We start from the raw sequence: 23,940 nt of genomic DNA, 5'->3' as shown, positions 1-23,940 counted from the left end.
TTCAGTGTATCTGGTTTTAAGTGAAAGTCTTTTATCCACTTGGACTTGAGCTTTGTACAAGGAGATAAGAATGGATTGATTTGCATCCTTCTACATGTTGACCTTCAGTTGAACCAGCACCATTTGCTAAAAATGCTGTCCTTTTTCCACTGGATGGTTTTAGCTCCATACCCAGCTTTTGACATGATGCTGGGAATCAGATCCTCAGACTAGTACAGCAGTGCTTTACCAACTGAGCTGTCTCTTTAGGCCCCAAATATGATTTTTAGTTGATTTATATTCTTTATTTATTTTCAAATCAACAGAAAACATAACATTATTTTTTAAATATGTAATGAGTCAAATATGTATTGTCTCATTTTTTATTTTGTATTTTTTGGGTATAGGTTGATTTCACCAAAGTAGAATTTCAGGTTAAAGAAGTACCCAGAAGTGTCCTCTTTCTCCTCCTGTCTGTTCTGCATACTCCTCAATATGGTCAGAGGAGTGGTCTTTCCTGTAAATACATCCTAGATATCTACAGCTGGGGGGATAATTAAAGGGTGGGATTCTTCTGGGTCTTTCTTGAGAGAGTTAGGATCTGGTTAGCACAACCTTTTACCCTAGGATCTGTGACCATCCAGCTCTAGCCCTTCAAAGCAGTAGCTTGAAGCTAGGACTGGAAGTGGGCACTGCAAGGGGGTGTTGGGGTTCTATGGACTCTGGGGCAGCAGCAGCAGGTGAGCAGTAGGTGTGTGGTAGTCCAGGTCTATAAAATGGGCACCTCAGTTTTCTCACACAACTGGGTGGAGGGAGGACAGCATTTTAAGGTTCCCAGAATCTTCTGACCCTCACACAGAGCATGTATTTATGGCTGTTATACAAAGCTTTTTTTTTTTTTTTTAACTTTTTATTGGTTCTTTGTAAATGTCACATGATATACCCCAATCCCTCTCATCCTTCCCTCCCTTTGTCCCTGCCCTCCACCCTTGCAAAGCTTCTTTCTCTAACACCCTCAAAGTCAGTTATATGTAGTCCTGTTCATTTCTATACAGGCTGCATAAAAGACAGATTTTGAAAATAAATCAGTACATACTTCTTCAACTTTGGGGAGCATGTAAATATTTGGGCCTTAGTTTGAGACAGAATGTCCTAATGAAACCCAGAGCTGACCTACATGGCTAGTATTACTAGCAGGCTTCCTAAGGGGATCTTCCTTACCAAGCTGGAAGTACAGGTGGGTTGCCTTGGCACCCAGCATTTATGTGAGTGAATTCAGAGGATCCAAACTCTAGTCCTCTTGCTTGAAGGACGAGCACTTTAACCGCTCAGCCATCTCCCCTGGCCCACATCATATTACTTTTTATGAACTATTTCAAGCTCCAAAAGCTATAGAAGTTGATAAAATGTTCTCTGTGGTGTTTTAAAAGAGAATGATTCCCAAATAGGCTCTAGGTCTTGAATACTTCGTCCCCTGTTGGTGATGCTTTTTGGGAAGGTTTAGAAGATGCAGCCTTACTGGAGGAAGAATGTTGCTGGTAATAGGCTTTGAAAGTCTCAGTTCGCCGGGCAGTGGTGGCGCACGCCTTTAGTCCCAGCACTTGGGAGGTAGAGGCAGGCGGATTTCTGAGTTCGAGGCCAGCCTGGTCTACTGAGTAAGTTCCAGGACAGCCAAGGCTATACAGAGAAACTCTGTCTCAAAAAACCAAAAAAAAAAAAAAAAAAAAAAAAAAAGTCTCAGTTCAGCCTCACCCTACTTCAGTTTGCCCTCTCTGCATCACACTTGTGGTTGAGAGATGAGCTCTCAGCCTCTTGTTTCTTTCTTCTTGTTTTCTTGTTTTCTTTCTTCCACAAGTTTCTTTTTATTATCATAGCAACAGAAAGGGAATTAATGTAAGACCCTGTCTCAAAAATATAAGACAGTTGCTAGGGAGATATCCTCATTGCTAAAGTACTGAGGATCTAAGTTTGATCCCACAGCCTGTGTATAAAAGCCAAGTGTGAGGCTGAGGAGGTTCAGAGGATAAAGTACTTGGCATACAAATGTAAGGATCAGACTCTGCATTCCCAGAACCCACATAAAGTTAGATGCTATACAGCACATCCCATAGAGGAGATAAGAAGCAGAGACAGGAAACTCCCAGAAGCTTATGGGCCAGTTAGCCCAGTGTAAGCAGTGGCCAACAAGAGGCCATGTCTCAAACAAGGTAAAAGGTAAAGATGGACTTCTGAGAGTGTCCTTTGACTTTGACATGCCCACATTCACACCCAAACACATACACTATAGACTAGATAGATAGATAGATAGATAGATAGATAGATAGATAGATAGATGCATACATGCATACATGCATACATACATACATACATACATACATACATACATATACATACATTTGACACCCCACATTGGGTGCCAACTATATAATTATTTTTATATAAATGTAATTAGTAAATTAATCCAGCAGCTGTAATTCTTTACCTTATTCTAAACCCGAGAAACCAGAATTTATTTAAAACTGCACCTCAAAAGCTGAGCAGTTAAATGATCTGCCTTAATCTCTAAACTAATCTGGCTCCCAGCCATTACCCCAATGTACTTGCTTCTTATATTGATCCGGTTCTTTGGGCTTCCGGTGTTTTTCCATGATCTCAACTTCCTCACAGCTCCAGTTCTGCTGTCTTCCTGGCCGATCTGAATCTTCCTCTCTCCCTTTCCTCTGACTGGTGGATGTCCTACCCTATTCTTTCTTCTGCCCAGCCATTGAGTGATCAGCATTTATTGACAAGGCAGGATAAATGACAAGAACTGACAAGCATTACAATGCCATATCTGGATTAAAACAAGATAAAAGGGCAAAGAAATCAGCATTTGAATAACACAAGGGTAAACTTTATCCTGTGTACAAAAACATGCCTACACATACTTAACACATTCATAAATATGTACATACAAAAACATTTAAATAGAAAATAAATTTAAATTTTTGAAGCCTGGTGGTGGTAGTGGCATATGCCTTTAATACCAGAACTCAGAAAGCAGAGGCAGGAAGACCATGAGTTTGAGGCCCGCCTGCTCTACAGAACAAGTTCAAGATTGTCAAAGCTATACAGAGATACCCTGTCTAAATAAATAAATAAATAAATAAATAAATAAATAAATATTGAAATGTGGGGCTGGTAAGATGGCTCCATGGTTAAAATCACCGACTGCTCTTCCAGAGGTCATGAGTTCAAATCCTAGCAACCACATGGTGGCTCACAACCATCCGTAATGAGATCTGATGCGCTCTTATGGGGTGTCTGAAGACAGTTACAGTGTATTTACATATAATAAATACATGCATGCATATGTGCATGCATACATACATATATACGTATATATATACATACATACATACGTATATATGTACATACATACATACATACATACATACCGTTGGGCCGGAGTGAGCAGAGGCCAGCACGAGGAGAAGAGAGGGGAAAGTTAAAATGTGCTGCAGCATATCCATTGCCATCTCAGCTGTTGGGGGAGGGGCAAGTAGAGCCCAGGGTTTGCTGGAAAGCTAGTCTGTCCTAGCCAGAAAGCTTCAGGCCAGTGAGACACCCTTTCTCAAAAACAAGGCTATGGAGCTATAGGTCAGAGGTAGAACAGCTGCCTAGTACCTGTGAGGCCCTGGGTTCAGTCCCCTGTAGTGCAAAAAAGGAGGGGTAGGAGATGGACAGCTCCTGAGGGATGATTTCTGAGTTTGTTTTCTACCCTCCTTACGTACACTCATGTGTGCCCTATGTGTACACAGACATGTATGCATGCATGTGCACACATATACAATTATAAACTTAAAGGCCCGTGCTTTGGGCTGGGTAGAGAGATGGGGCAGCACCTAAAGCACATGCCTTACAGTACCCATGTCGGGCAGCTCACAACCACCACATTCCAGATCTTGGGGGGTCTGACCCCTTCCTGCCTCCATTGGCACCTGCATTCATGCACACATATTTTCACACCAACACACATGCATGCACATAATTAAATGTCTGCTTTTCATTGTATGTCAGTATTTTGTTGTTTAAAGGTCACACCTCACCTCTAACCTCCCTTTGAAGTATTAGAGCAGTTCAACTGATAGGTTCTATGAAAACACTAAAAGTGGAAAACAAAAATTTTTTCCACCCTGAATGGTAGCTTCCCATCGGGTTGGAGCACACTGCAGTGAATTTGTATCGGGAAGCTGCTCTGTGGGTCACTGAGCTTGGGTTCTAATCTCTGTTCCCAGCACTTGGTCCCATTTTCATTTTTCAGGAAATATTGTTCCAAAACTTAGCTCAGGCCTTGTCTCCTTGGCTTGTCTTTTCATTTGTTCTCTCCAATTGCTGGGTAACTTGCATCCACCCCTCTTTTGAAAGAAGTGGATTCAGGATTGACCATGCTGGTGTGGTACTAAGCACAGAGTCTGAAAGTCGTTTCTGCCACTCAGGGTTCATCAGTCATTGGCCATAGGCATGACATTCCATTCTTGCCTCTTGGATGGCTTTGCCTGGTTGCTGTGCCACCCAAGTGAGCCAAAGGGGCGCAGGAGCTAGTGGGGGCAGAGCCTGAGAAACTGCAGGGAGAGAAAGAGAAAGAAGAATGGCCCTTGGTGGGTGACAGATTTGTTCTGGTTCCCAGTCTCTGTTTGTGATCTGCTTTTCTTCTTTTTGTGATGTCTGAACTTGTTTTCTCAGCTCCATTGCTGAAGTCTTGTCCAAAGCATTGAGAGCAGCAGCACGTGAGAGGCTGCAAAAGGCGAGAGCAGCCCTCTGGAAGAGAGTAGCCAAGCCCTGAAGATAAATGTGTTTGCCTCAGAACTGAGCACAGGAATGTGTACACGTTGTGTGTGTCTTGACACATTTATGAAAAATACACAGTATGGGAGATTCGCTTTTCTTCTCAGCTCTGGTCTTACATAAACTGGCATTTTCTTTTTCCAGAGTATCTTACTAGTTGGACGCTGAAATATCTGGCAATGATAGCTTATTTAAAAAAAATAAAAATTGGAACTGGAGAGATGGCTCAGTTAATAAAAAATGCTTGCGCAACATGCATTAGGATCTGAGTCTGACCCCCACACACTAGAGCCCACATTTCAAAGTCAGGCAAAGTAGCATGCACCTATAATCCCAGTGCTGAGGGGCAGAGAGGAGGGTGCCTGGGTCTTGCTGTGACGAGGGGGACCATGGCATAGAGCTGAGTAGACAGCACAGGAGAGGTTCAACGATGACAGGGCACTGGCTTCGGACACTAGAACCCAACCTCCTGCCCTGCCTCTGGATACTTCCCAGCGTTACACTGAGGAAATGAAGATGAAATGGGAACTTGCTATATAGAATTATAGTCAAAATAGCATTTTTGCATGCTTGAGATTATGCAAACATTAAATACTTTTTCCATTCATTCCCAGTGTAAGAATAGTATGTTGTATTTGGTATCTACAAGGAAAATCAGGAACATTGTGGGGTGGATACAGTGGTGGTACCCTTACGCACAGCGCAACAGCTGTCCTGCTGCTCTGCCTCCCTTTAATGCAAAAGGCCACTGAGCATTGAGGAAAATGCTGAACATAACATATGTTCACTATTTAGCCCTAAAGATCAAGTTCTAGTGAATAAAATTTTTCATGGGGTCCTTATCAGTGAAAAATAATGGTTTTAATGTTATCAGACTGAGTCTTGACTTTTTAAATCAAACTATGAGACTATGAGCCAGATTTCAGATAGATCTTATTTCCAACTTGGCAGAAAAGCATGTGATGTGATGGTGACTTTAAGCTAGTATGATGGACCAGGCATGGTGCCCACTCCAGGGATCCTCACACAAAAGGTTAGTCTTGTCATCGAAGCACACATGGTGTTAAAACATCCTCCGTCTCCAGATTCTCTGACTTCATGCTATTTGATACATGTGGAGTCTATGGGATATCATACTACATCTGCAAAGCTGAAGCAAAACTGAATCCGATGAGCATTCATTCCTGAGGAAAGAGTTCTACAAACTAAACTCAAAATGCAGCAAGCAGAAGGAGGAAATCTTGGGAGATAAAGTATGGAGTCTCTGGTACCTGCTGATGAGACCCAGAGTAGGTGCAGTGGAGTTCTCATGAGCTAGAAAAAGCTTGTGGCTTCCAGCTGGGTCTCATCCTTTGACTCTCATTTGATAAGGTAACCCAGGGATGGGCTTTGCTTAGTCAGACATCATGACGTCTGGGAAGAATCTGAAGAGCACCTGTCTCCAGACAGCTGAAGCCAAAGAGGTGAAATGCCTCTTCCAAGATGGGAAAGCCAGGTGGCAAATGAGGCTTCTAGTTCAGGTATTGGCCACTGCTGCTCCTTGCAACCTAGGAAGTAAATTCTCTCAATATGTCAACTCCAGCAGAAACTGACACTTTCAAATGCAGAACTTCTTGTCATGATGCTGCCAGCTCAGGCTGAGCATGTCTCAGAGTACTGCAGTTGAGCGTACCACCCAATCCTGTGGGTCCTTGTGGAGAAAAGGGGATAGCGAGTAGTAAGGAGTAGTGAAGAGTTTATTTAACCCCTTCAGGGCTGTATTTGCTACCCCTTCACTTGTCCCCTGTAGGACAGAAGAACCCTAGTGTTCGACCTTAAGTCCTGTGTAGTGTCATGCAGCCATAGGCAGTAGTCCACAGACACTGGGGTACCACTGAGCCCACCTGACAACAAGGTTTGGTCATTATAGACACCTCCCATGATTCTGTTTTTCTAAGCCAGGCATGTGTACCCCACTGAAGGATCCTCTGTCACTTTCTCCATTCGGATAACATATCAGGCTGGCACTAAAATGAGAAGATCAGCAAGGCGACCACAGGAGCCTTCTCAGTCTCTGCCTGTCACTGACACTAATGTGGGATAGCACATGTTGGTAAGGGCAGTCCTGAGGATAGGTGTGCTGTGCACGTGCCACAGTGGCTGCAAAGCTCCCTTCTCTCTTCCCTTCACTTGGCCAGAGAGACCAGCTGGACATGGAGTGGGCCTCATGCTGGTTCTGCACTTCAATCTTAGCTGCAACAAGGCCTTATTCTTACCACCCTGACAGCCTCAGCGTTAGATTCCCTACACCATTGTTTGGTTTGAGAGAGGTATGGGGGTGGTTTTTTTTTTTTTCCCCTTTTGACATTCTTTATTTCTGAGAGCCAAACTAAACACATGGGGCTGGCTGGCCAGCCCCCCTGCCTGGGCCTGTGCTCCCCAGAATATTGCTGTTATCGTGGTAGATCCCTTTAGGAGGAGGGAGGTTTGTTTCCTTTCATTTTCAAAATGGTAGGCAAGTCTCAGTTCATTTCAGTTAGCAGATGATTGAAAGATAATGTGAGGTACTGCCAAATCAACTGAAAACCAAGACTTTCAGAATTCTAGATAGTTGGCAATGTTTGTTTAGATCATGCCACTGCAAGCCCATATAAAGCAGATCCCCCACTTGGCAACATGTCCTTGTGACTCTCTACCCCTTGCCTCAGGAGTATGCTTCTGTTCAGTAAGCCACCAGGGCGGACTGGCGTATTGTCTGCCCCTATAGGAAGTGATTGCCATTCTCTTGGCCCTTCAAAAGTCGTGCATAGGACACCAGCCAAAGCAGAGCAAATGCTCTGTTGAGTTTCTTCTTTTCCGTTTTCTCTTTCTTAGTCATGAGGGTTGCTGTGCTCCTTCTGTCCTCTCTCTCTGCACATTCAGAACAAATAGAGCACCCTAGCAAGACAGACTCCTGGGAGAGACAGACCTGGGAGTTGTTAGTGTCACAGTGTCACAGAGGGGACACAGATTATCTCATCTAGGGACAAATGCTCTAGACAGGAAAGCATTTTAGACGTGTCTGGTTATAAGTAGGTCAGAGATTAAAACATTAATTAGTGTCTTAGCAACACTTGCAGACAGTGTGCATGCATCTGGAAACTGTAGGTCTGACATCTGAGCCCAGGCTGGCTCTGGGTGCTACAAGCTGAGTTTCCTGAAGTGAGTATGCGCATCAGCCTAGCAGCCTCCACTTGACCTCTTCAGACCATTGTCTTACCTGTAAGGGGGAGTCTGGAACCAGTGATCACCCTGCTCCCTCCAGGCTCTGAGATGAAATTTCAGAATCACTGTGCCTTGACTCCAACATGTGTAAGCCTAGTATTTCTGTGATTAGATGTTTGCCTGGCTCTGGTGGAGTGGGAAGGACAGGAAAGGGACAGAGACAGGGAGATCCAGAGTTTGTCTCCTCAGTGTTTGATCTCACTCAAGACTAGGGGCTGCTGTGTTCCCAGTGCTGTGGCAGAGAAGCTCTTTGTTTGGTTTTAGCTTCGACTTGGGGGAGGATGAACATTTAAATGTAACCCAGGGCTAGTGCCCTGTCATTGAGCCACAGCCCTGGTCCTTAATTTCTTTTCAGTCTTTGAAAACGAATTATAAAAATAATGGCAATCTAACCTTGAAAAGCCCAGCCACATTAAGACTTGCATTCATCCAGTACATGATTAACAGATACTGTGTTGTAAGTATAAAAACATTGGAGATAATACTGGAATTACATGATTTTCATGCTTCAATGCATGAAGTACTCTGCTGTTTCTGTATGAGGAAAGAGAAGGCAGAAGTTCCTTCATCTCAATGCATAAACTGGTACTGTCGGGGGAAGGAAAGGGGTGTCATTTTTAACCTGTGGGGAAGCTCTAAAAGTCTTCAAGATTGGTCTCTAGCTTTCCTTGGCACCAATGCTAGTAAATTCTACAGTGTGAAAACAGTGACCAGATGCCTGTAGGAAATAGCTTTCCGATTGAGAAACCTCTGTGCTCTTCGGTCCCTCCAATCTGGTAAGCTTTATGGTCTGTTCAGAATGGCAAAGTAGCAAAATACATTGCAGTTTATTCCATATGTTTGAGAAATTGAAAGTGGGAAGCTTATTTTGTATCTCCATAGCTCCTAAACTGCTGCTAGCTTGGGTTGTGGAGCTAGGAAGTCTAGACAAGGCAGGCCATTTCTACTTGACCCACCACCTCCAGGGCACCACCCTCGTCAGTTTTACAGCTCTGGCTTCAAAGCCTGTGTCCTGAGATTTAGCTGTTTTGGTTTTTTGTTTTTGTTTTGTTTTAAAATACTCAAGTTCTTGTCTGCTTAAAGCAAATTAAGCATTCTGTGTAATTTTGTGCCTACCACCAAACCATCTGGAAAAGAGACTTAACTGAGTCATGGCAGCCATTTACTGAACTTATCAAGAGACCTCTCTGGACATGCCTCTCCTACCTGTCAGAAAACCTCTGACCTCACAGCAGTTTATCTTGAAATGAAACCAAATCTACAGAATACTCAACTTTTTTCTCTTTTAAGAATTTCTTACATTTGGGTCTCTGGTGGCTCTCAGTTGTATTGTGTCTTGTCTGTGGAGAGACATGCAGGTCCCGTCCTTAAGTCGGAGCGTTTGCTGAGCAGATGTTCTAGGCAGTGCTCCCAAGGCAGCCAACCCACCGCAGCTGTTCTCTCTTGCTCTGTGCATGCCTCTCATGTTTCTTATCATTGTATCATCTACGTTGGCTGATCTGTAAGTCACTCAGCACTGAGGCTGACCAACCCTGCAGCCCACCCTTCCCAACGGCACCTGTGTTGGGTGGAAAGTTGTAGAACCCCCATGTCTGCTCCACTGATTTGCTGAGCCTCCTGTCTGTGACAGCAGCTCTGTGTTAGAGAGCAAGGCACATCACCATGAGTGTTCCACATGGCGTCACTGCTACATTCGGGACTTTCGGCTCAGGCCCCTTTAGAAGTCACATCACTACTTCAAGAATGGCCAAGCTAGACAGTTCTTGCCAGTGACCCTTCGTGTCCTGTACTTACCCCTGCATTCTATCTTTTGGGAATTCTGAGCACAGTGGGTGCTGTCAACACAGGCAGGCCTGTCTCACCAGGAGGTTCATATGAATTTGATTTCTTTGTTGTGTTTCTGTGGAGCTGGAACCCAGGCCCTTCCATGAAACAAGCACCGAGTTTCCAACTTGCACCCTACCTGGATGGACCGGTCTTTAAAGGCCCCTCAGTGGTGCAGCTAGGTAGCAGAGCACTTAGCTGTGAGCACTTGGGCCTGTACTCAGCCCAGCAGCAGAGACAGAACAGAAAATGTCTTCAGAAAAAAATAGTATCTGTTCCTGCAGTTTAACTCACTGGCCATTCTTAGATCGTCTGCTATTTGCAGGCATTTTGCTAGACAGTTTCATGTATAAAACAGAAATCTCTCCAGGAGTTTACCAAAGAATTGAGGAGTTAGCAGAGCCTCTCTTAAAACAAGGCAGAACAAATCCTGCAGCAGTGTTCCCTCTGAATGGGGACCACTTCAGAAGAAAGGGATGAGCTAAGCCATGAGGGATGAGAAAGTTAGAGAGCATGTGTCAGAAGAAAGAGCATTCCCATGTGGGTAAGAGAACAACACAGGCCAGCAAGGGATGGGATGTGTGCACAGAAAAGGCTGGGAGCGGTGGCCACCACACCGTGTCACCTGTGTGAGAAGGGAGGTCATTTCAGGGGATGGAAAAGAAGAAGACTACCCATTCCAGCCTGCTCTCCGGGGATCTTCTCAGGAGTAACAAGGAGAGCATTTTCTGAGTCTGAGACCTCAGCCTTTCGCTCTGCTGGTAAATGAAAGAGCTGCCCCTCAGATGTCTGCCATGTTGGAAGGTCAGGGTGGGTTGGTTCACAGCTATGATTTGCTTTCCTGACTGTGAGTATAGGGAGACGGTCTCTTTGTTGTTGTTGTTGACTGAAAATCTATAGTTAATCTCCAATGCTTTGGCCACATGTCACAAACTTCTTTGTGTAACTGCACCCAAGTTCCCAAAATAATGACTCTGAGACTTAATTAATTATGAATAAATGCCTAGGCCATAAGCTTTTTCTTGTTCCCTGACTAGCACCTAACTTATATAATGTGTTTGTTCTATTCTAAGTCTGACCAAGTGGTTTCATGCCTCAGTTTCATGCGACCCTTCTCAATCAGCATTGGGAGCAAATCTCCTGGTGTACCTTCTATCCCAAAGTTCTCTCTTCTTGCCAGAATACCAGCCTCCTATTTCCTGCCTAAGCTAATAGGCTAGCAGCTTCTTTTTTTGACAGGTGATGCTTCCACCCAGAACACAGGAGATTATCCGTATGTCTTTGACCTGGGCCTTTAAGAAAACAGTTATAGATGTAGATGGACCTACGGACAGGAAGGAAATAGATGAGCCTTGGTAACGGTGGAAACCGAGAAGCAACACTTATGATACCAGGAGTTTGTTCAGTTTTGCTTGGAAGTAATGGAAGGGAAAGTGTGTTGAATGTATTAATGCACTGAATCACTTAGAAGAGTTATGGCTCAAAATAAATGCAAAAGTTAGGTCCTGCTGTTATCCTTTTATACTTTATTTTTGAGACAGGGTCTCAAACTTAGAGTCCCCCAAGTGCTGGGATGTAAGTGTGCCCTACCACACTCACTCTGACTCTTTTTTTTTTTTTTTTTTTTTTTTTTTTGGTTTTTCGAGACAGGGTTTCTCTGTATGGCCTTGGCTGTCCTGGAACTCACTCTGTAGACCAGGCTGGCCTCGAACACAGAAATCCTCCTGCCTCTGCCTCTCAAGTGCTGGGATTAAAGGCATGCGCCACCACCGCCCGGCACTCTGACTCTTTTTAAAGCCAAATGTAGACAGGGTTGCTCAAGAGAGGGTATAAGAGGAAGGAAGAGCAAGGGCCGGAGTGGGGTCTAGTGCTAGGTCGCCTTCTGAGCATGCAAGGGCTGGGGGCACATACCAAACCCTGGGCTCTGTCTCCTGTGCCACAAGCAAAAGAGAAGAGCAGCACCTGGGCTGAAGAGAGAAATGTGGTGTAGGAAAGAAACCAGAGGCTGTGGCCTATTGAACTGAAGGCCAGGGCTTCTGAAGAAGAGGTTATCAGTGTCAGGCCGACAGTGTCTCAGGGGAGCTCTAGTGGTGGCAGTTTTCTTATAACGTGCACAGAAAACCTAAGTGCACAGCTGAGTGAGTATGAATGGACCCTTAGATAACTGCCCCAGGAAGGAAGCCCTGTATCAATACCTCAGCAGCCTTTCGTCACACCTAGACCAGATTCTGTAAGTCCTGGCTAATCAATTTGCTTTTTTTTTTTTTTTTTTTTTTTTTTTTTTTTTTCTCCTTCCTTTGTCGTTTGAGCACTTCAGTATCAACTGTGTACCATAGCAGGCTCTGTCTGGACTGGTTTACCCTTGTGCTCTCTAAGTGATAACAGGGTATCAGCTGCGCACCTAGCATTTGTGTGGCATTCAGCAGCATGAGTAATCTAGCGGTAACCATGTAGGTTACATGCAAGTACATCATCTTATTGCATTATTTTTATAGAAATTAATATCAATGGATTTGCTTGTCCATGAGCTGCTCTGCTGTCTGCAGGCATTTCCTGCAGACACCGCCCCTGAGTGAGTGACAACCGGAGTCTTTTGTAAAGTACTATTCTAGTTTCTTGGTCCTTTTTGCTTGTTGTTGTGTGGCTGTTACTGGTGTATAGGTGTTCTTTATGTAGCACACTATTAGTCCCTGTCGCATGCGTGCAAACTTCTTGCATCCATCAGCTGCTTTTCTTTTCCTAACAGTGTCTTCTAAGAGAAAGTTCTTCGTTTTGTTCTGTGTGGGTTTCTTTGTTTTTGTTTTCTTGTTTGCTTGTTCATTTGCTTTGTTTTAGGTTTTTTTTTTTTTTTTTTTTTTTTTGAGTTTGGGACATGAGGCTTCACACAGCCCAGGCTGACTTTGATCATAATGTACAGATGACGGTGACTCTGAACTCTTGCCCTTCCTGCCTTCTGAGTGCTAGAACTGCAGGCCTGGATCAACACATCGGGCCTTTAGTTTTAATATAAATTAACTGTTTTTCTCTTTTCTCCGTTAGTGTTCTTTTGTGTTCTGTTGAAGGAATCTTTGCATGATAGCTTCGGCATTGTGTATGCTGAAGTCGGACGGGTCCAGAGAAGACCAGCATGGCTGATTGTGTTTGCAGTGTCCTGTTTTAAGGTTCACATTCAGTACAGATGCCTTGCTGTGTTTTTGTGAGTTTGATTGCTGTTTTGCTTGGGTTTTCTCTATGTAGCCCAAGCTGTCTTCAAACTTTCAATCCTCCTGCCTCAGCCTGAATGCTGAATGTATAGGCATATGGCATCATGGCTAGTCCTCCTGTTTTCTTTTAAATATTTTCATGGCTTTTTATTCAGACATACGTTTATTATCCATCAGGAACTAATTTTGTGTATGATTGCAATATGGATAAAAGTTTTCTTTCATGTAGCCCCATGTATCAGAAAATCCAGCCTTTCCCTGCCACACAGGAAATACCTGTCATAAAGCAAATGGTCATGTTTGTATAGGGCTTTCCCTGAACTTTCTTATAGACACAGCTGCCTAAGATTTTAGGTGGGTTGCACTGAATCTCTGAGTTTTTTGAGCAGAATTAATACAGTATCAAGTCTCTGGGTTTTGGTCATCTTATAGCCTTCCATGTAAGACATATTTTGCTTTTGTAAATATACTTAATAGCTTTTAGGTAGAGGTTTCACTAACATTCCAAGACAACATGTTGGGTGAAGAACCATTTGTGTCATTCCCATACCAGCTGAGAATGCGCTTTTGAAGAGTTTGATGGTGAAAAGCTGCAGTCAGCTTAAAAAGATACAGTTTCAGAGGCTTTTTTTCAGGATGTTGGAAAGGTCCCTATGTCCTCAGACTGGGAAGAAGAGTTTATTGAGAGGAAGAGGACCTGAGGGGGTGGCCCAGAGGGCACAGGAAGAAGGAATAAAGGGTACTGTGGGGTCATTTTAAGGCAGGATATTTTATATGTGACATCACAGTGTCATAGGCACTATGCCCTTGCCTCTAGGCAATGTGGAATGGTTGAGCAGTCAGGCTTGCTGCTCTCATGTACTCCAGTCTGTGTTTGGAAATCTTTGTTTTAGCAAAGTACATGTCGCTGTTTTCTCCACTGGAGATAATGTCTCTATGTCCATTCTTCAGTTTCAGTCCCTCCTGTGTCTGAGTTAGATTAGAGTTTTGTAGAAAGCAGCTCTTCCACAAAATATTTTTTAAGAGCCATAGTCTCACTGACATGGGTGCAACACACACACACACTACAGCAACAACAACAACAGACTTGACCTCTACTGACCCTCTAGCGTCCCAAGTAGCTGGAGCCCCAGGTATGTCCCACCACATCAGTTCTTCCACAAAAATCCTGCAGTATCCATGCAATTGAAAAAACAGTTTTTGAATGAATATTTTACATAAGCAGGAAAATAAGATGCTAAGATAAGGAACTTCAAGCTTAGGTAAAGAAAGGTCTGACTGGGCTGGAGAGATGGCTCAGCGGTTAAGAGCACTAACTGCTCTTCCAGAGGTCCTGAGTTCAGTTTCCAGCAACCACATGGCGGCTCACAACCATCTGTAATGGGATCTGATGCCCTCTTCTGACAGGCAGATATATATGCAGCAGAGCACTCACACATTAAATAAATAATTTTTAAAAAGAAAAGAAAGGTCTGACTGATGTATAGGAACAAACTTTTTGCAGGTTAGTAATGTTTCTTGTGTCTTTGCATGCAAAGATTTTAACACATACAAAGAAAATTATGTCTAGAGAGAAAGTCACAGGAACTTACATGCTGCCTACAAATTATGAACTACAGAAATCAACCAACCAACCAAAAAAAAAAAAAAAAAAACCCTTGTATTTTTTACTATATAGCATTTACAGTAAGGGAGTTGGTTTGCCATTCCATAAAATACAGAATGTGTGTCAGCTCCCTCTTCATACCAACTGTCAGAGCCTGTCGTCTCACAGAAAAAGGAGGCGTGTGGTCTCAGCTTCAGAGGCTGCACTCACGAGCAGCTGCCATATTGCTGTTGGGTCTGTAGCAGGACAGCTGGTGCTCACCTTGTGGCAGGAGTACACAGAACAAGAACGGTCAGCCCAGAGCCCACAGTCCCCTGCAAACGCACAGCTCCTCCCAGGAACCTAAGACTTGGTACTCCTCAAAGGTTCAGCCATCTCCCCAGTAGTGCTCCCATATGATGTCAAGCCCTTAACACCCAACTATGGATCAAGCCCTCTGAAACCATGAGCCGAAATAAGTAACTCCTCTTTTAAAATGGTTTGTGTCAGGTATTTTGTCCCAGAAAAAAAAAAAAAAAAAAAAAAAAAAACAAGCAAAGTTTAGTGGACACAATGCTACCATGTAGTGTCCTCTAGTTAGTGTGTTTTATAGTATTTTTTACTTTCTTCTTTAACATATCCCTGTGGATGTTGGGGATGCAGCTCAGAGGTAGAGTGTTTGCCCAGCATGCACCGAGCCTAGAGTCACTTAGTTGTTAGCTTTTGGGATTTGATTTGAAAGCACAGTATACTGTTGGGTGAAAATAGATTAGTTTAACTCCTGTCTTGAACCTTTTAAAGATGCACTAAGGTTTAACATGGTCCTTGAGCCTCTCGATCAGGGTCAACAGACAGCAGAAAGAGGATTGCCAGTCTCCCCCTGATGGCTGCACTTGAGAAGTGCCGAGCTCATTCTTGGCTCAGAATGTCTAGAGTCTAACAAACAGTGGGATCCTGAAAACTTTGTTCTCTTTGCCATGTAATCTGCTTTTTCTGAGCCATCTTCTCAAGTTAATAACAGTAATTACAGTAGTTAACCTTTTTCAAGGATTTTTAGTGCAGTGGGCATTACTCTGCCCTTCATATGGGGTTGTCATTAAATCTTCTAAAACTGCCCTATGAAAATATTACTGCTCTATCCTACAGAAGGGGGAGAGGGGTCAGGGTCACATCAGCCAATGAATGGCAGCACTGCACTGAGATCCAGACTGGGTTCTAAACTGGGTTCTAAACTATACTTGACACTCAGTGTTCAGTTTCCCTCGCCCCTTCCCCAGAACCCTGCCTGGTATTTGGGACGGCCACGTCACCAGCTCATTCCTTGGCTAGCCCATCACAGGTGGTTTCCAGTCTCCTCATGGAACCTGACTTTGAGATGTGTGTGCCTCTTCTGCCCCCTGGTCTGGTCCTCCCTGTCTCTCAGCCCTTTTGATTCTGTCTTGTGCTTACAAAGGTCACTTCCTGGGCATTGCCCTCTGCCCATTCAACAGCTTTATTTTAAACTGTCCAAGTCACCTTCTAAGAAGACGAAAGTAGTTGCCTTGCTGTGCCATTTAAAAATGCAAGATTTCCTTGTAGTTTGCACCAGTTTGTGTTTGAGCTCTAGTTTCACTCACAGTGTGGCCCTCACCTATCTCTTCAACTCCATCCCCACCCACTCCTAACTGTAGGATCCAGTGTACCGAATGTTTCTTTGATCTGCCTCCGATCTCCCAAGTGACCCCTCTTTGTCTCTTGAGACCCAGATCTTCGGCACCTTTAATGGCTCCTTCTCATACTCCCCAGAATAAAGTAACCACGTGTCTTCTCTGCCAGCGTGTCCTCACGCCTCTGTGGTGCACTATACTGGGTTGTGACTTACTTGTTGATATTGTTGTCCTGCCATCAGCCTACAAGGAATTTCAGCACAGGGACTCACTCCTCTCTGTCAGACTTCGCATAGTGCAGACACGCAGTGACTGCTAGTTGGAGGAGGACTATCCAGTGCAACGGAAAGCAGCACAAGAATAACTAAGCCATCTGAGGCCCCTGCAGAAGCACAGCTGTGTGCAGCAAAGGGAAATCTTTGTGCAGAGCACCACACAAAGTTGAGATCCTCAGTCGCCCAGGTTTGTAAGTCCAGAACTGTTGGGAGCCGCAGTCAGCATTCGCCATTCCAAGATGGTGCGGGCATCCCGTATCTCCACTAGTAAACAAGTAACTGCGCAGCTGCAAAGGCAGAAAGCCCGCCAAAGTCACTGGCCAATCCCGAGGCATAATATTGGGTAATGAGTGAACAGCCAATCAGAAGTGAACACGTCACTCTAGGGTGTATTTAAGCGGTGCCTCTTCCTGTCTTCACCCCTTCCGCGTCTGCTGATACAGAGTAAAGCCTCGTTTGTAGTAACTACCCGATCACTGCCTCTCGTGTTTCTCTTCCATGGGCGAGGGGGGGACACGGGAGGCACGCGCAACACAGAACCCTGGACACAGCCATCCACATGAAGCCAGCACTAGAAGTTACAGTGGACAGCCTTGGACTCAGCACTGACTTCTCTGGGCCTTACCTTCATGAAGACAGTCTAGAAACATGGACATTTTGAACATTCCTTTTGATACAGGGACATCAACTCTGATTGTCATTTCTTTCCTGATGAATTCCCACTCAATACAAATAACCTGAACTTTACCTAAACCCTGCCTTTTTTTTTCCCCTTTCAGCTTCAGAATGAGTTGGAGAGAGTTGAAGGGGACAACGCCGAGCTGCAGGAGTTCGCCAACACCATTCTCCAGCAGATAGCTGATCACTGCCCTGACATCCTCGAACAAGTGGTCAATGCCCTGGAAGAGTCCTCCTGACATGCTCCAAGGAAGGTGACCAAGCAGAGGAGAACCTGAGGAACGGGTGTCTGAGCCGCCTCTACACCAGACCCTGCCAGCTGGACATGTCAGCCCAGCCATTGTGTCTGTCATCGTCCTCTGCCTTCCGCTTTGAATGTTGCCTGCACCAATCTCCTGGGTCTCCATGAAGAACTGCCCTCAGCATCAGCAGTGGAGAGCTGGGAGCTGCACTCGGCCCTTCCAGGAACAGGAAGCCGGAAGCCAGTCAGCTCATCTGGAGCCCACTCACAGTCTGTGCTTTGGGAGCCTGAAGCTGAAGCATTAGCATGAGTGCTTTCTCCTGGGGGGAAGAGGTGACCAGGGACAAAGAGAAGAGTGAGTGCTCCTTTCTGCTGTGCTGCCCTTATGTTTACCCAGGCACAGGCCTGCTTCGTGCAGCTTAGCTCTCAGCCTGTTGCCTGTCTCACCTTCACTGCTTTTAGTTGACAAGAGGAGGATATTCACAGTGGTTACCCTGATCATTCTTCTTTAAGACCTTTGGCCTTCCCATGCTACATTCTTAGGTTAAATGTCTGACTGAAGAGAAAAGGGCTTAGTATGTAGGGCCCTGTTGTCATTGCTTACAGTTTTGCTCCTCAGAAGATGTCCTGGAGGGCCAGGCCAATTCCTCCTGAACATCACCCACAATGCTCTCTGCTCCCACCACCTTGTCCCAAGCTGCTGTAGAACAGGGGTTGCTGGAGTATGTGATCCACTGCCCACCTTCTCAGCTTTACTCTTAAGGTACAGTCCCAGAGCCACGGCCTCGTACCTGCCTAGAAACTTCTTTTGGTACAACTGAGTTTGTCTTAATTAACATGCATTCCCTCCTCCATTCATTCATTCAAAAAATGTTATGAAATGCGTTCTGTGTACACATCAGTGTGCACAGAGCCCATACTTGGAAAAGCCTCGGTAGGGACGGTGTGGACCTCCTGTGAGACATGCTCAGTTGAACCTTGGCAGGGAACACATACCTTCCCCCTTCTGGCTTCCCAGACCAGCATTCTTTGTTCTCTACTCTCATGGCACCTGTAGGCTTGGGTGAGCCACCTCCCCTCCTGGAAGAGCCCATTAAGTAGGTCAGGGTCTTTGCTGTCAGCGTTATTACCCTGAAACGTTCTGTCTAAGGGACTTTATGTGCTCATTTGTGTCAGCTGACTGCTTAACACAGCTATGCACACCTCATGGTCTTGGCCAGCGCTGTGCTGAAACCAGACGCAGACCCAGTTGAATGTCTAGGCATTTTGCAGATTCCCCCCACCCACCCACCAGGTGTAGAGGACATAGTCAGGCACTAAGAGAGTACAGCTCAAGTCTAGTTCTTCATTCCTGAAGCAGACTCATGACACTGCTGTCTTCTAATGAGGCTGCTAAGGCCTCTCGGCCTGCATTTCCCCCTCTGCCCAGTTTCACTCCCAAAGCAATTTAACACTGCCCACAACCCTTGCAGCCCTCAGCCTAGGACATCATGCAGACACTGCTGTCACAGTCACTTGATGGTCACAGCCCTGGCTCCCCTTCTTCCCTGCCATAAAGTGTCCCTTTGTGTGGGATACTGGAGGGAGTTCCTCATGAGGGTTTGGGTGGACTCTACGTGAACCTGTCATGGAGGTGCTTTTGGAGGTCCTGGCCTGGCCACCAGGAATATGGAAATGAGGCCAAAAAAGTGATAATCATTGCTGCTCGGTTCTCTTAATTTTTTTTATTGTCCCATCCATGAATCCTGTAGAAGACCCCAGTACTTCAGGATAGGAAAGTTGGAATCTTATTTTATTTCCCTAACATAAGGAACCACTACCTAGTAACAGCTTCACAGGCTACAATGGAATCCAGAAAACTTTTAGAAGAGTCCAGGCCCACAGGAGTAGCCTAGCACTGCCACTGGCCAGCTGCTGCTCCAGCTGTTCTGTGAGGGATCACCACAGGCAGGCCTCCTTACATGTACCCATTTGGTGTTTATTAGCAGAAGTACCATCTGCTACCCTAACTAACTGGACATATGACCCACTCCACCAGTTCCTTCTCCATCAGGTACCTCCAGAGAGGTTGCAGGAACCCTGTAAGACACATGCTTGTTTGAGAAGTCATGTTTGTAAGGCAGACCTTGTCTGATCTCTGCACCACAGCAAAGGGTTCTCCTCCTCGGTGGTGATCCAGCAACTCAGATGGTTCTGGAGACTGGAGCTAAAGTTGAACCATAAATGTAGTCTTTGTGTGGGCAAAGTTAACAGGGGAGCTGGCTTTCAGATCCTGCTGACTACCATTCAGTATTTACCAAATGCATGGCTGCCATTGCACAGTCGTCATGCACGTGTGTTCCATAAGGTAGCTGGCCTCGAGAGCCCACTGCAGGTTGGCTAGGGTCACCCCTGTCTCTGCACTCCATCGGCAAGCGCCATAGCCTTCACACCTCCCTCCAGGCCTTCCTCACTGCTTCCCTCCAGGTCTGTGAAGAAGGGTCAAAGCAAAGATATGTCGCTATGAAGGGTGTGACACCCACGGGCCTAAGTCCCAGCTGACACTGTGTCAGCAATGTCTACCCCAAGTGACAGTAGGAAAAAAAGAGGGCTGGAAGCCAACCTGGGGCTCCTAGCTCTGCATGCCTTAGTAGACTCTGTCCCCAGCCCTCATTGAGTGACTGGTGGCACATCTGACTGGGATTAGCAAGTACTTAAAGACATTTAAGATGGGACAGTGGGCTTTAGCGACTCAGAAATGTGGAGGGGGTCGTCCAGTTCCTGCCAGCCTTTATTCTCACTAGAGAAGGCCTGAGTGTACCTCTTCCTCACCAGTGGGCTTTAGAAACCCTAGGAGAGCAGACTGGAATGAGACCACCAATGGTGTTGGAGGCCCCACTGTGGCTGGCTGTGTCCTGTCCATCTGTTTGGCCTCCTGGGAAGAAAGTGTTGGCTCAATTTCTTTCTCAGGAGAGATGAAGTCAGTGCAGATGGTTCTCACGTGCTACTGTCCTACCCTCCGCTGTTGACACTGGGTCTGGCTTGGCATCACACCCTCCTATGTGACTGAAGCACAGACTCACTGGCCTCCCTCCAGGTCTTTGAAGAAGGGTCAAAGCAAGGATATGTCGCTCCATAGGATGTGACACCCACAGGCCTAAGTCCCTCCAGACCCTGTGTCAGCAGTGTCGGTAACTCTCAAGTCTGCCTCACCTCCTGCCTGCAGAGTCCAGAGCCATGGGAAAGGAGCCAGAGGGATGAGGCTGCACCACAGGCCTGTCGGGCACCCGCTGTCACTGCCAGTCTTGGAGATTCTGACTGCTCTCAGACATGTTCCTTCCTGTGAACCAAGAGGATGTTCAGGGAAAAAGAAAACATGCTTTACCCGGGGATCCTTCTGAACAAAATGGCTGTCTGTACTCTTTTTAAACAGAAACTGTCAAACTTTTTAGTGTCAAAATTGTAACCAACTGTCTCCTGATTCTTCCCAGTGTGTTTGGCAAGTGCTGTGACCCCGTTGTAGGTGTTTCTCCTCCTGTCTCTTCTGAGGGATAAGTGACTTGAGGGAGCGGTGCCTGTCCTGCTCCTGCCACCTCTCGTTTCTCTGCTTGTTGATATTGTTTGTGTGATTCAGAGAACGGGGCAGTTACATTGTGTCCATTGTTGAGAATATTAAAATATTAAAAAAGTAGTTATAGAACTAAGAAATTAAAGAGCTGTGTTTTAAAAGATGCAAACCCATAAATATCATGTTAACAAAGGAATTCAAGCTATGGGCAGCCTAGCTCCTCCCCCTCTAGGTTGGTGCAGTGGTAGCCAGGCCAGCCCTTGGGAGACACACTGACTACACCTGAGTTAGGTGACTGCCTGGGAACAAGACACCTGCTCAGTGGAGAAATGAGAATCTGGGGCTCAGAGACTCTCAGTTGTGTCAGGGTTTTCTCTTCATCCTCAGGACCTCTGGGTTTCAAAGTTGGTGACCCCAGAACCACCCACACCCTCACATTGGATCAAGCCTCGTGTGCCTAGTGCTATGTTGTAACCTGGGCTTGGGCCTGGAGCCCCTGCTTGCAAGGCCACAGGACCTCTTCCTGCCCACTTGGTGCTATCTCATCATAACCATCTAACAGAGCAGCCTGGTCTCCTGGAGCCCATGGTTGGTCCTCAGAGCTTAGCTCTCTCTCTGGCTCCTGATCCTAGATTTTTTTTCTTTGAAGCTTTTTAGACCCAGACTCCCTTGACTCCAGAGATGTCAGAGTCAGGGAAGGAAGTGAGCCAGGCTGAGGCGAGGAGATTCACCCCTATGCCCCAGTAAGCACACCAGCCCAGCCCCTATTCCCTGCTACGCCAGTATTACACCCATCCTTTAAAGCATCTAGTCCCACCTGAGGCACATGCCATCCATTGGCCCCGCTGCCCAGTGCAGACTAGAAACCCAGGACAGGGATGTGGACGCTTCTCTGCACCCCTACTTCAGAAGAGGCATGTTGCACTTTAGTGGGGAGCCCAGAACATTGGGCAGTGGCTTCCTGTAGCTTGAGTCCCTGTAGATAGCCATGGTGGCATCCTGATGGTTTGTGTGAAGCAGCTGTGCACATGTGTGCAGTTCCTAGAGTCAAACTGCCGGCCTGATGATGACATCACAGAGACGTATTCTGTTCAACTTTGCCTTGGTAATTACTGTAAACACTTTGTTCATTTTTTTTTCTTTTTTATTCACAAACTAAATCCATCAGGAAATTATAAACTTATTTAAAAACTGTGTGCTGCAGCCTTCTTTAGCCTATCCTAGCCTGGTCTTACCCCTGTGACGAGACTGGTTATGATCCAGAAAAGCAGGAAGAGACCAGCGGTCCCCAGCAGGCCAGCTCCAGTGGCAGGCTAGAATCTGAGCACTCTTGTGTTTGGACAGATTCACAGTCGACTTGGCCTGCTAGTGTCTCTCTCACCTGGTGGGCTGGTCTCAGCAGAAAATGCACCCTTAGATCCCACTCCAGCTCTGATTATCCTTCAAAGTCAGTTCTCAACTTCCTTTTGCCTTTTCACCCTCTTCCCAAGTAGGTTGTCCACATCAGATCTGATTACATTACAAAAGCATCCATCACCCAGGAGAAGCTGACACCAAGATGGCAGAGGAACCGGTGTGGCCAGAACTGGCTCCTACTGGAGGAGTGTGTTGTGATGGTCACCTCAGATGTGGTCTGTGTGTCTGCATTATGAACACCAAGAGTAAAAGTCAGGAGATCCATGCATAATTGTGGACACCATTGTCTGCTCTGGGCCTTTTTGAGACCTTGTGCCGGTAATGTTCTGGGGCTACTGTAGGGTGCTCACATTCTGATTCACTTTTTATCCATGACTATGTTAGGAAGCAAGAAGAAAATCATGTTGAGCTCAGCACAGTGGCTCATGCCTGTTCCCCCAGAACCCAGCAATCTGAGGTGGGAGGATTCGGGGTTGGAGAGCAGCCTAGGCTACAGAGTGAGACGTGTCTCACTAAGGTCTCTGCTCCCTCTCACTTCTATGGAAATCATGGCACCTGGCTTTGTTAATCTGCAGGAATTATGAAGTGAGAGAATAAAGCATTTTCAGGTCCTTTTCCTGGCAGAGCAGCTGTTTAGACATACTGCCAGGCAAAGGAGTACCTGGCCTATTCACCAGACTGAGGGACAGTGCTGTGCCTGGTTGCATCATGGGAAATAGTGATGTGACTAGCAGAATGAACTCTGTGCTGCACAGCTTAAAGCCACAAGCACAGCAGGCCACACTAGTCAGCAGTTTCCAGGGCGTCCCATTCATTTTTTTAAACTTATATATTCACTCAGTTGTTGACCAGTACTTAGCTGCAAAGGATTGGGCACATCCGATCACGGGCTTGCATATGGTGCACATAAACCCATGCAGTACACACAGTTTTTTTTTTTTTAATGATAATACAAGCAGACATGAGCATAATACATAATTATGTTGCCCATTTTGAAAACTCTCAAGGCACATGGTTACTTTTTTTCATATCTTGGAGCTGTTTTTAAATGATCCAGCTGTGTATTGGAGAGGGTCAAGGAGTAGAACATAGCTTGGCCAAACAAAAGATTGGCCAGGGTGTGGTGGGCTGCGTGAAGCTGGGGATCAGGGTCTCAAGGTCTACCAGGAAGCCATGCTCCCTCTTCTGAGGTCTGTGTAAAATTTCGTGGTCAGCACACATGAGCCTCTTCCCCAGGACCAGGTATCCCATAATCCCTGTTGGAAACATCTGGGTACAAAGACTAGTACTGTCAGATCGTTTGCTGTCTGCTAGGCTCTGATGATGGCTTGTCTCATCTCTGCAGTAGTCCCTCAGGGGATACCCTGTTACCCATTTCTCAGATGAGGCACAGAACAAGGATCTCAGGCCTGCCAGCAAAGGCATGACAAGGGCTCTCCAGTTGGTTTTCCCCACAGGTGTGGCTGCTGCTGGGCC

At 45.8% G+C, this 23,940-nt stretch overlaps 1 protein-coding gene across 1 annotated transcript in view; it reads left to right on the top strand.

Annotated features, from left to right (window-relative positions):
* The window catches only part of Erc1 (ELKS/RAB6-interacting/CAST family member 1), a 288,788-nt gene extending 266,546 nt beyond the window's left edge, over positions 1-22,242 (top strand). Inside the window, 1 exon segment of the mRNA XM_076940435.1 lies at positions 17,362-22,242. Coding sequence (XP_076796550.1) covers positions 17,362-17,499 — 138 coding nt within the window. The 3' untranslated portion in view covers positions 17,500-22,242.
* The last annotated feature ends 1,698 nt before the right edge of the window (positions 22,243-23,940 follow it).

Source organism: Arvicanthis niloticus, chromosome 9, assembly GCF_011762505.2.
Source record: "Arvicanthis niloticus isolate mArvNil1 chromosome 9, mArvNil1.pat.X, whole genome shotgun sequence".
Lineage (NCBI taxonomy): Eukaryota > Metazoa > Chordata > Mammalia > Rodentia > Muridae > Arvicanthis > Arvicanthis niloticus.
Note: the sequence above shows the minus strand (reverse complement) of the source record. Positions and strands in the feature narration are given on the sequence as shown.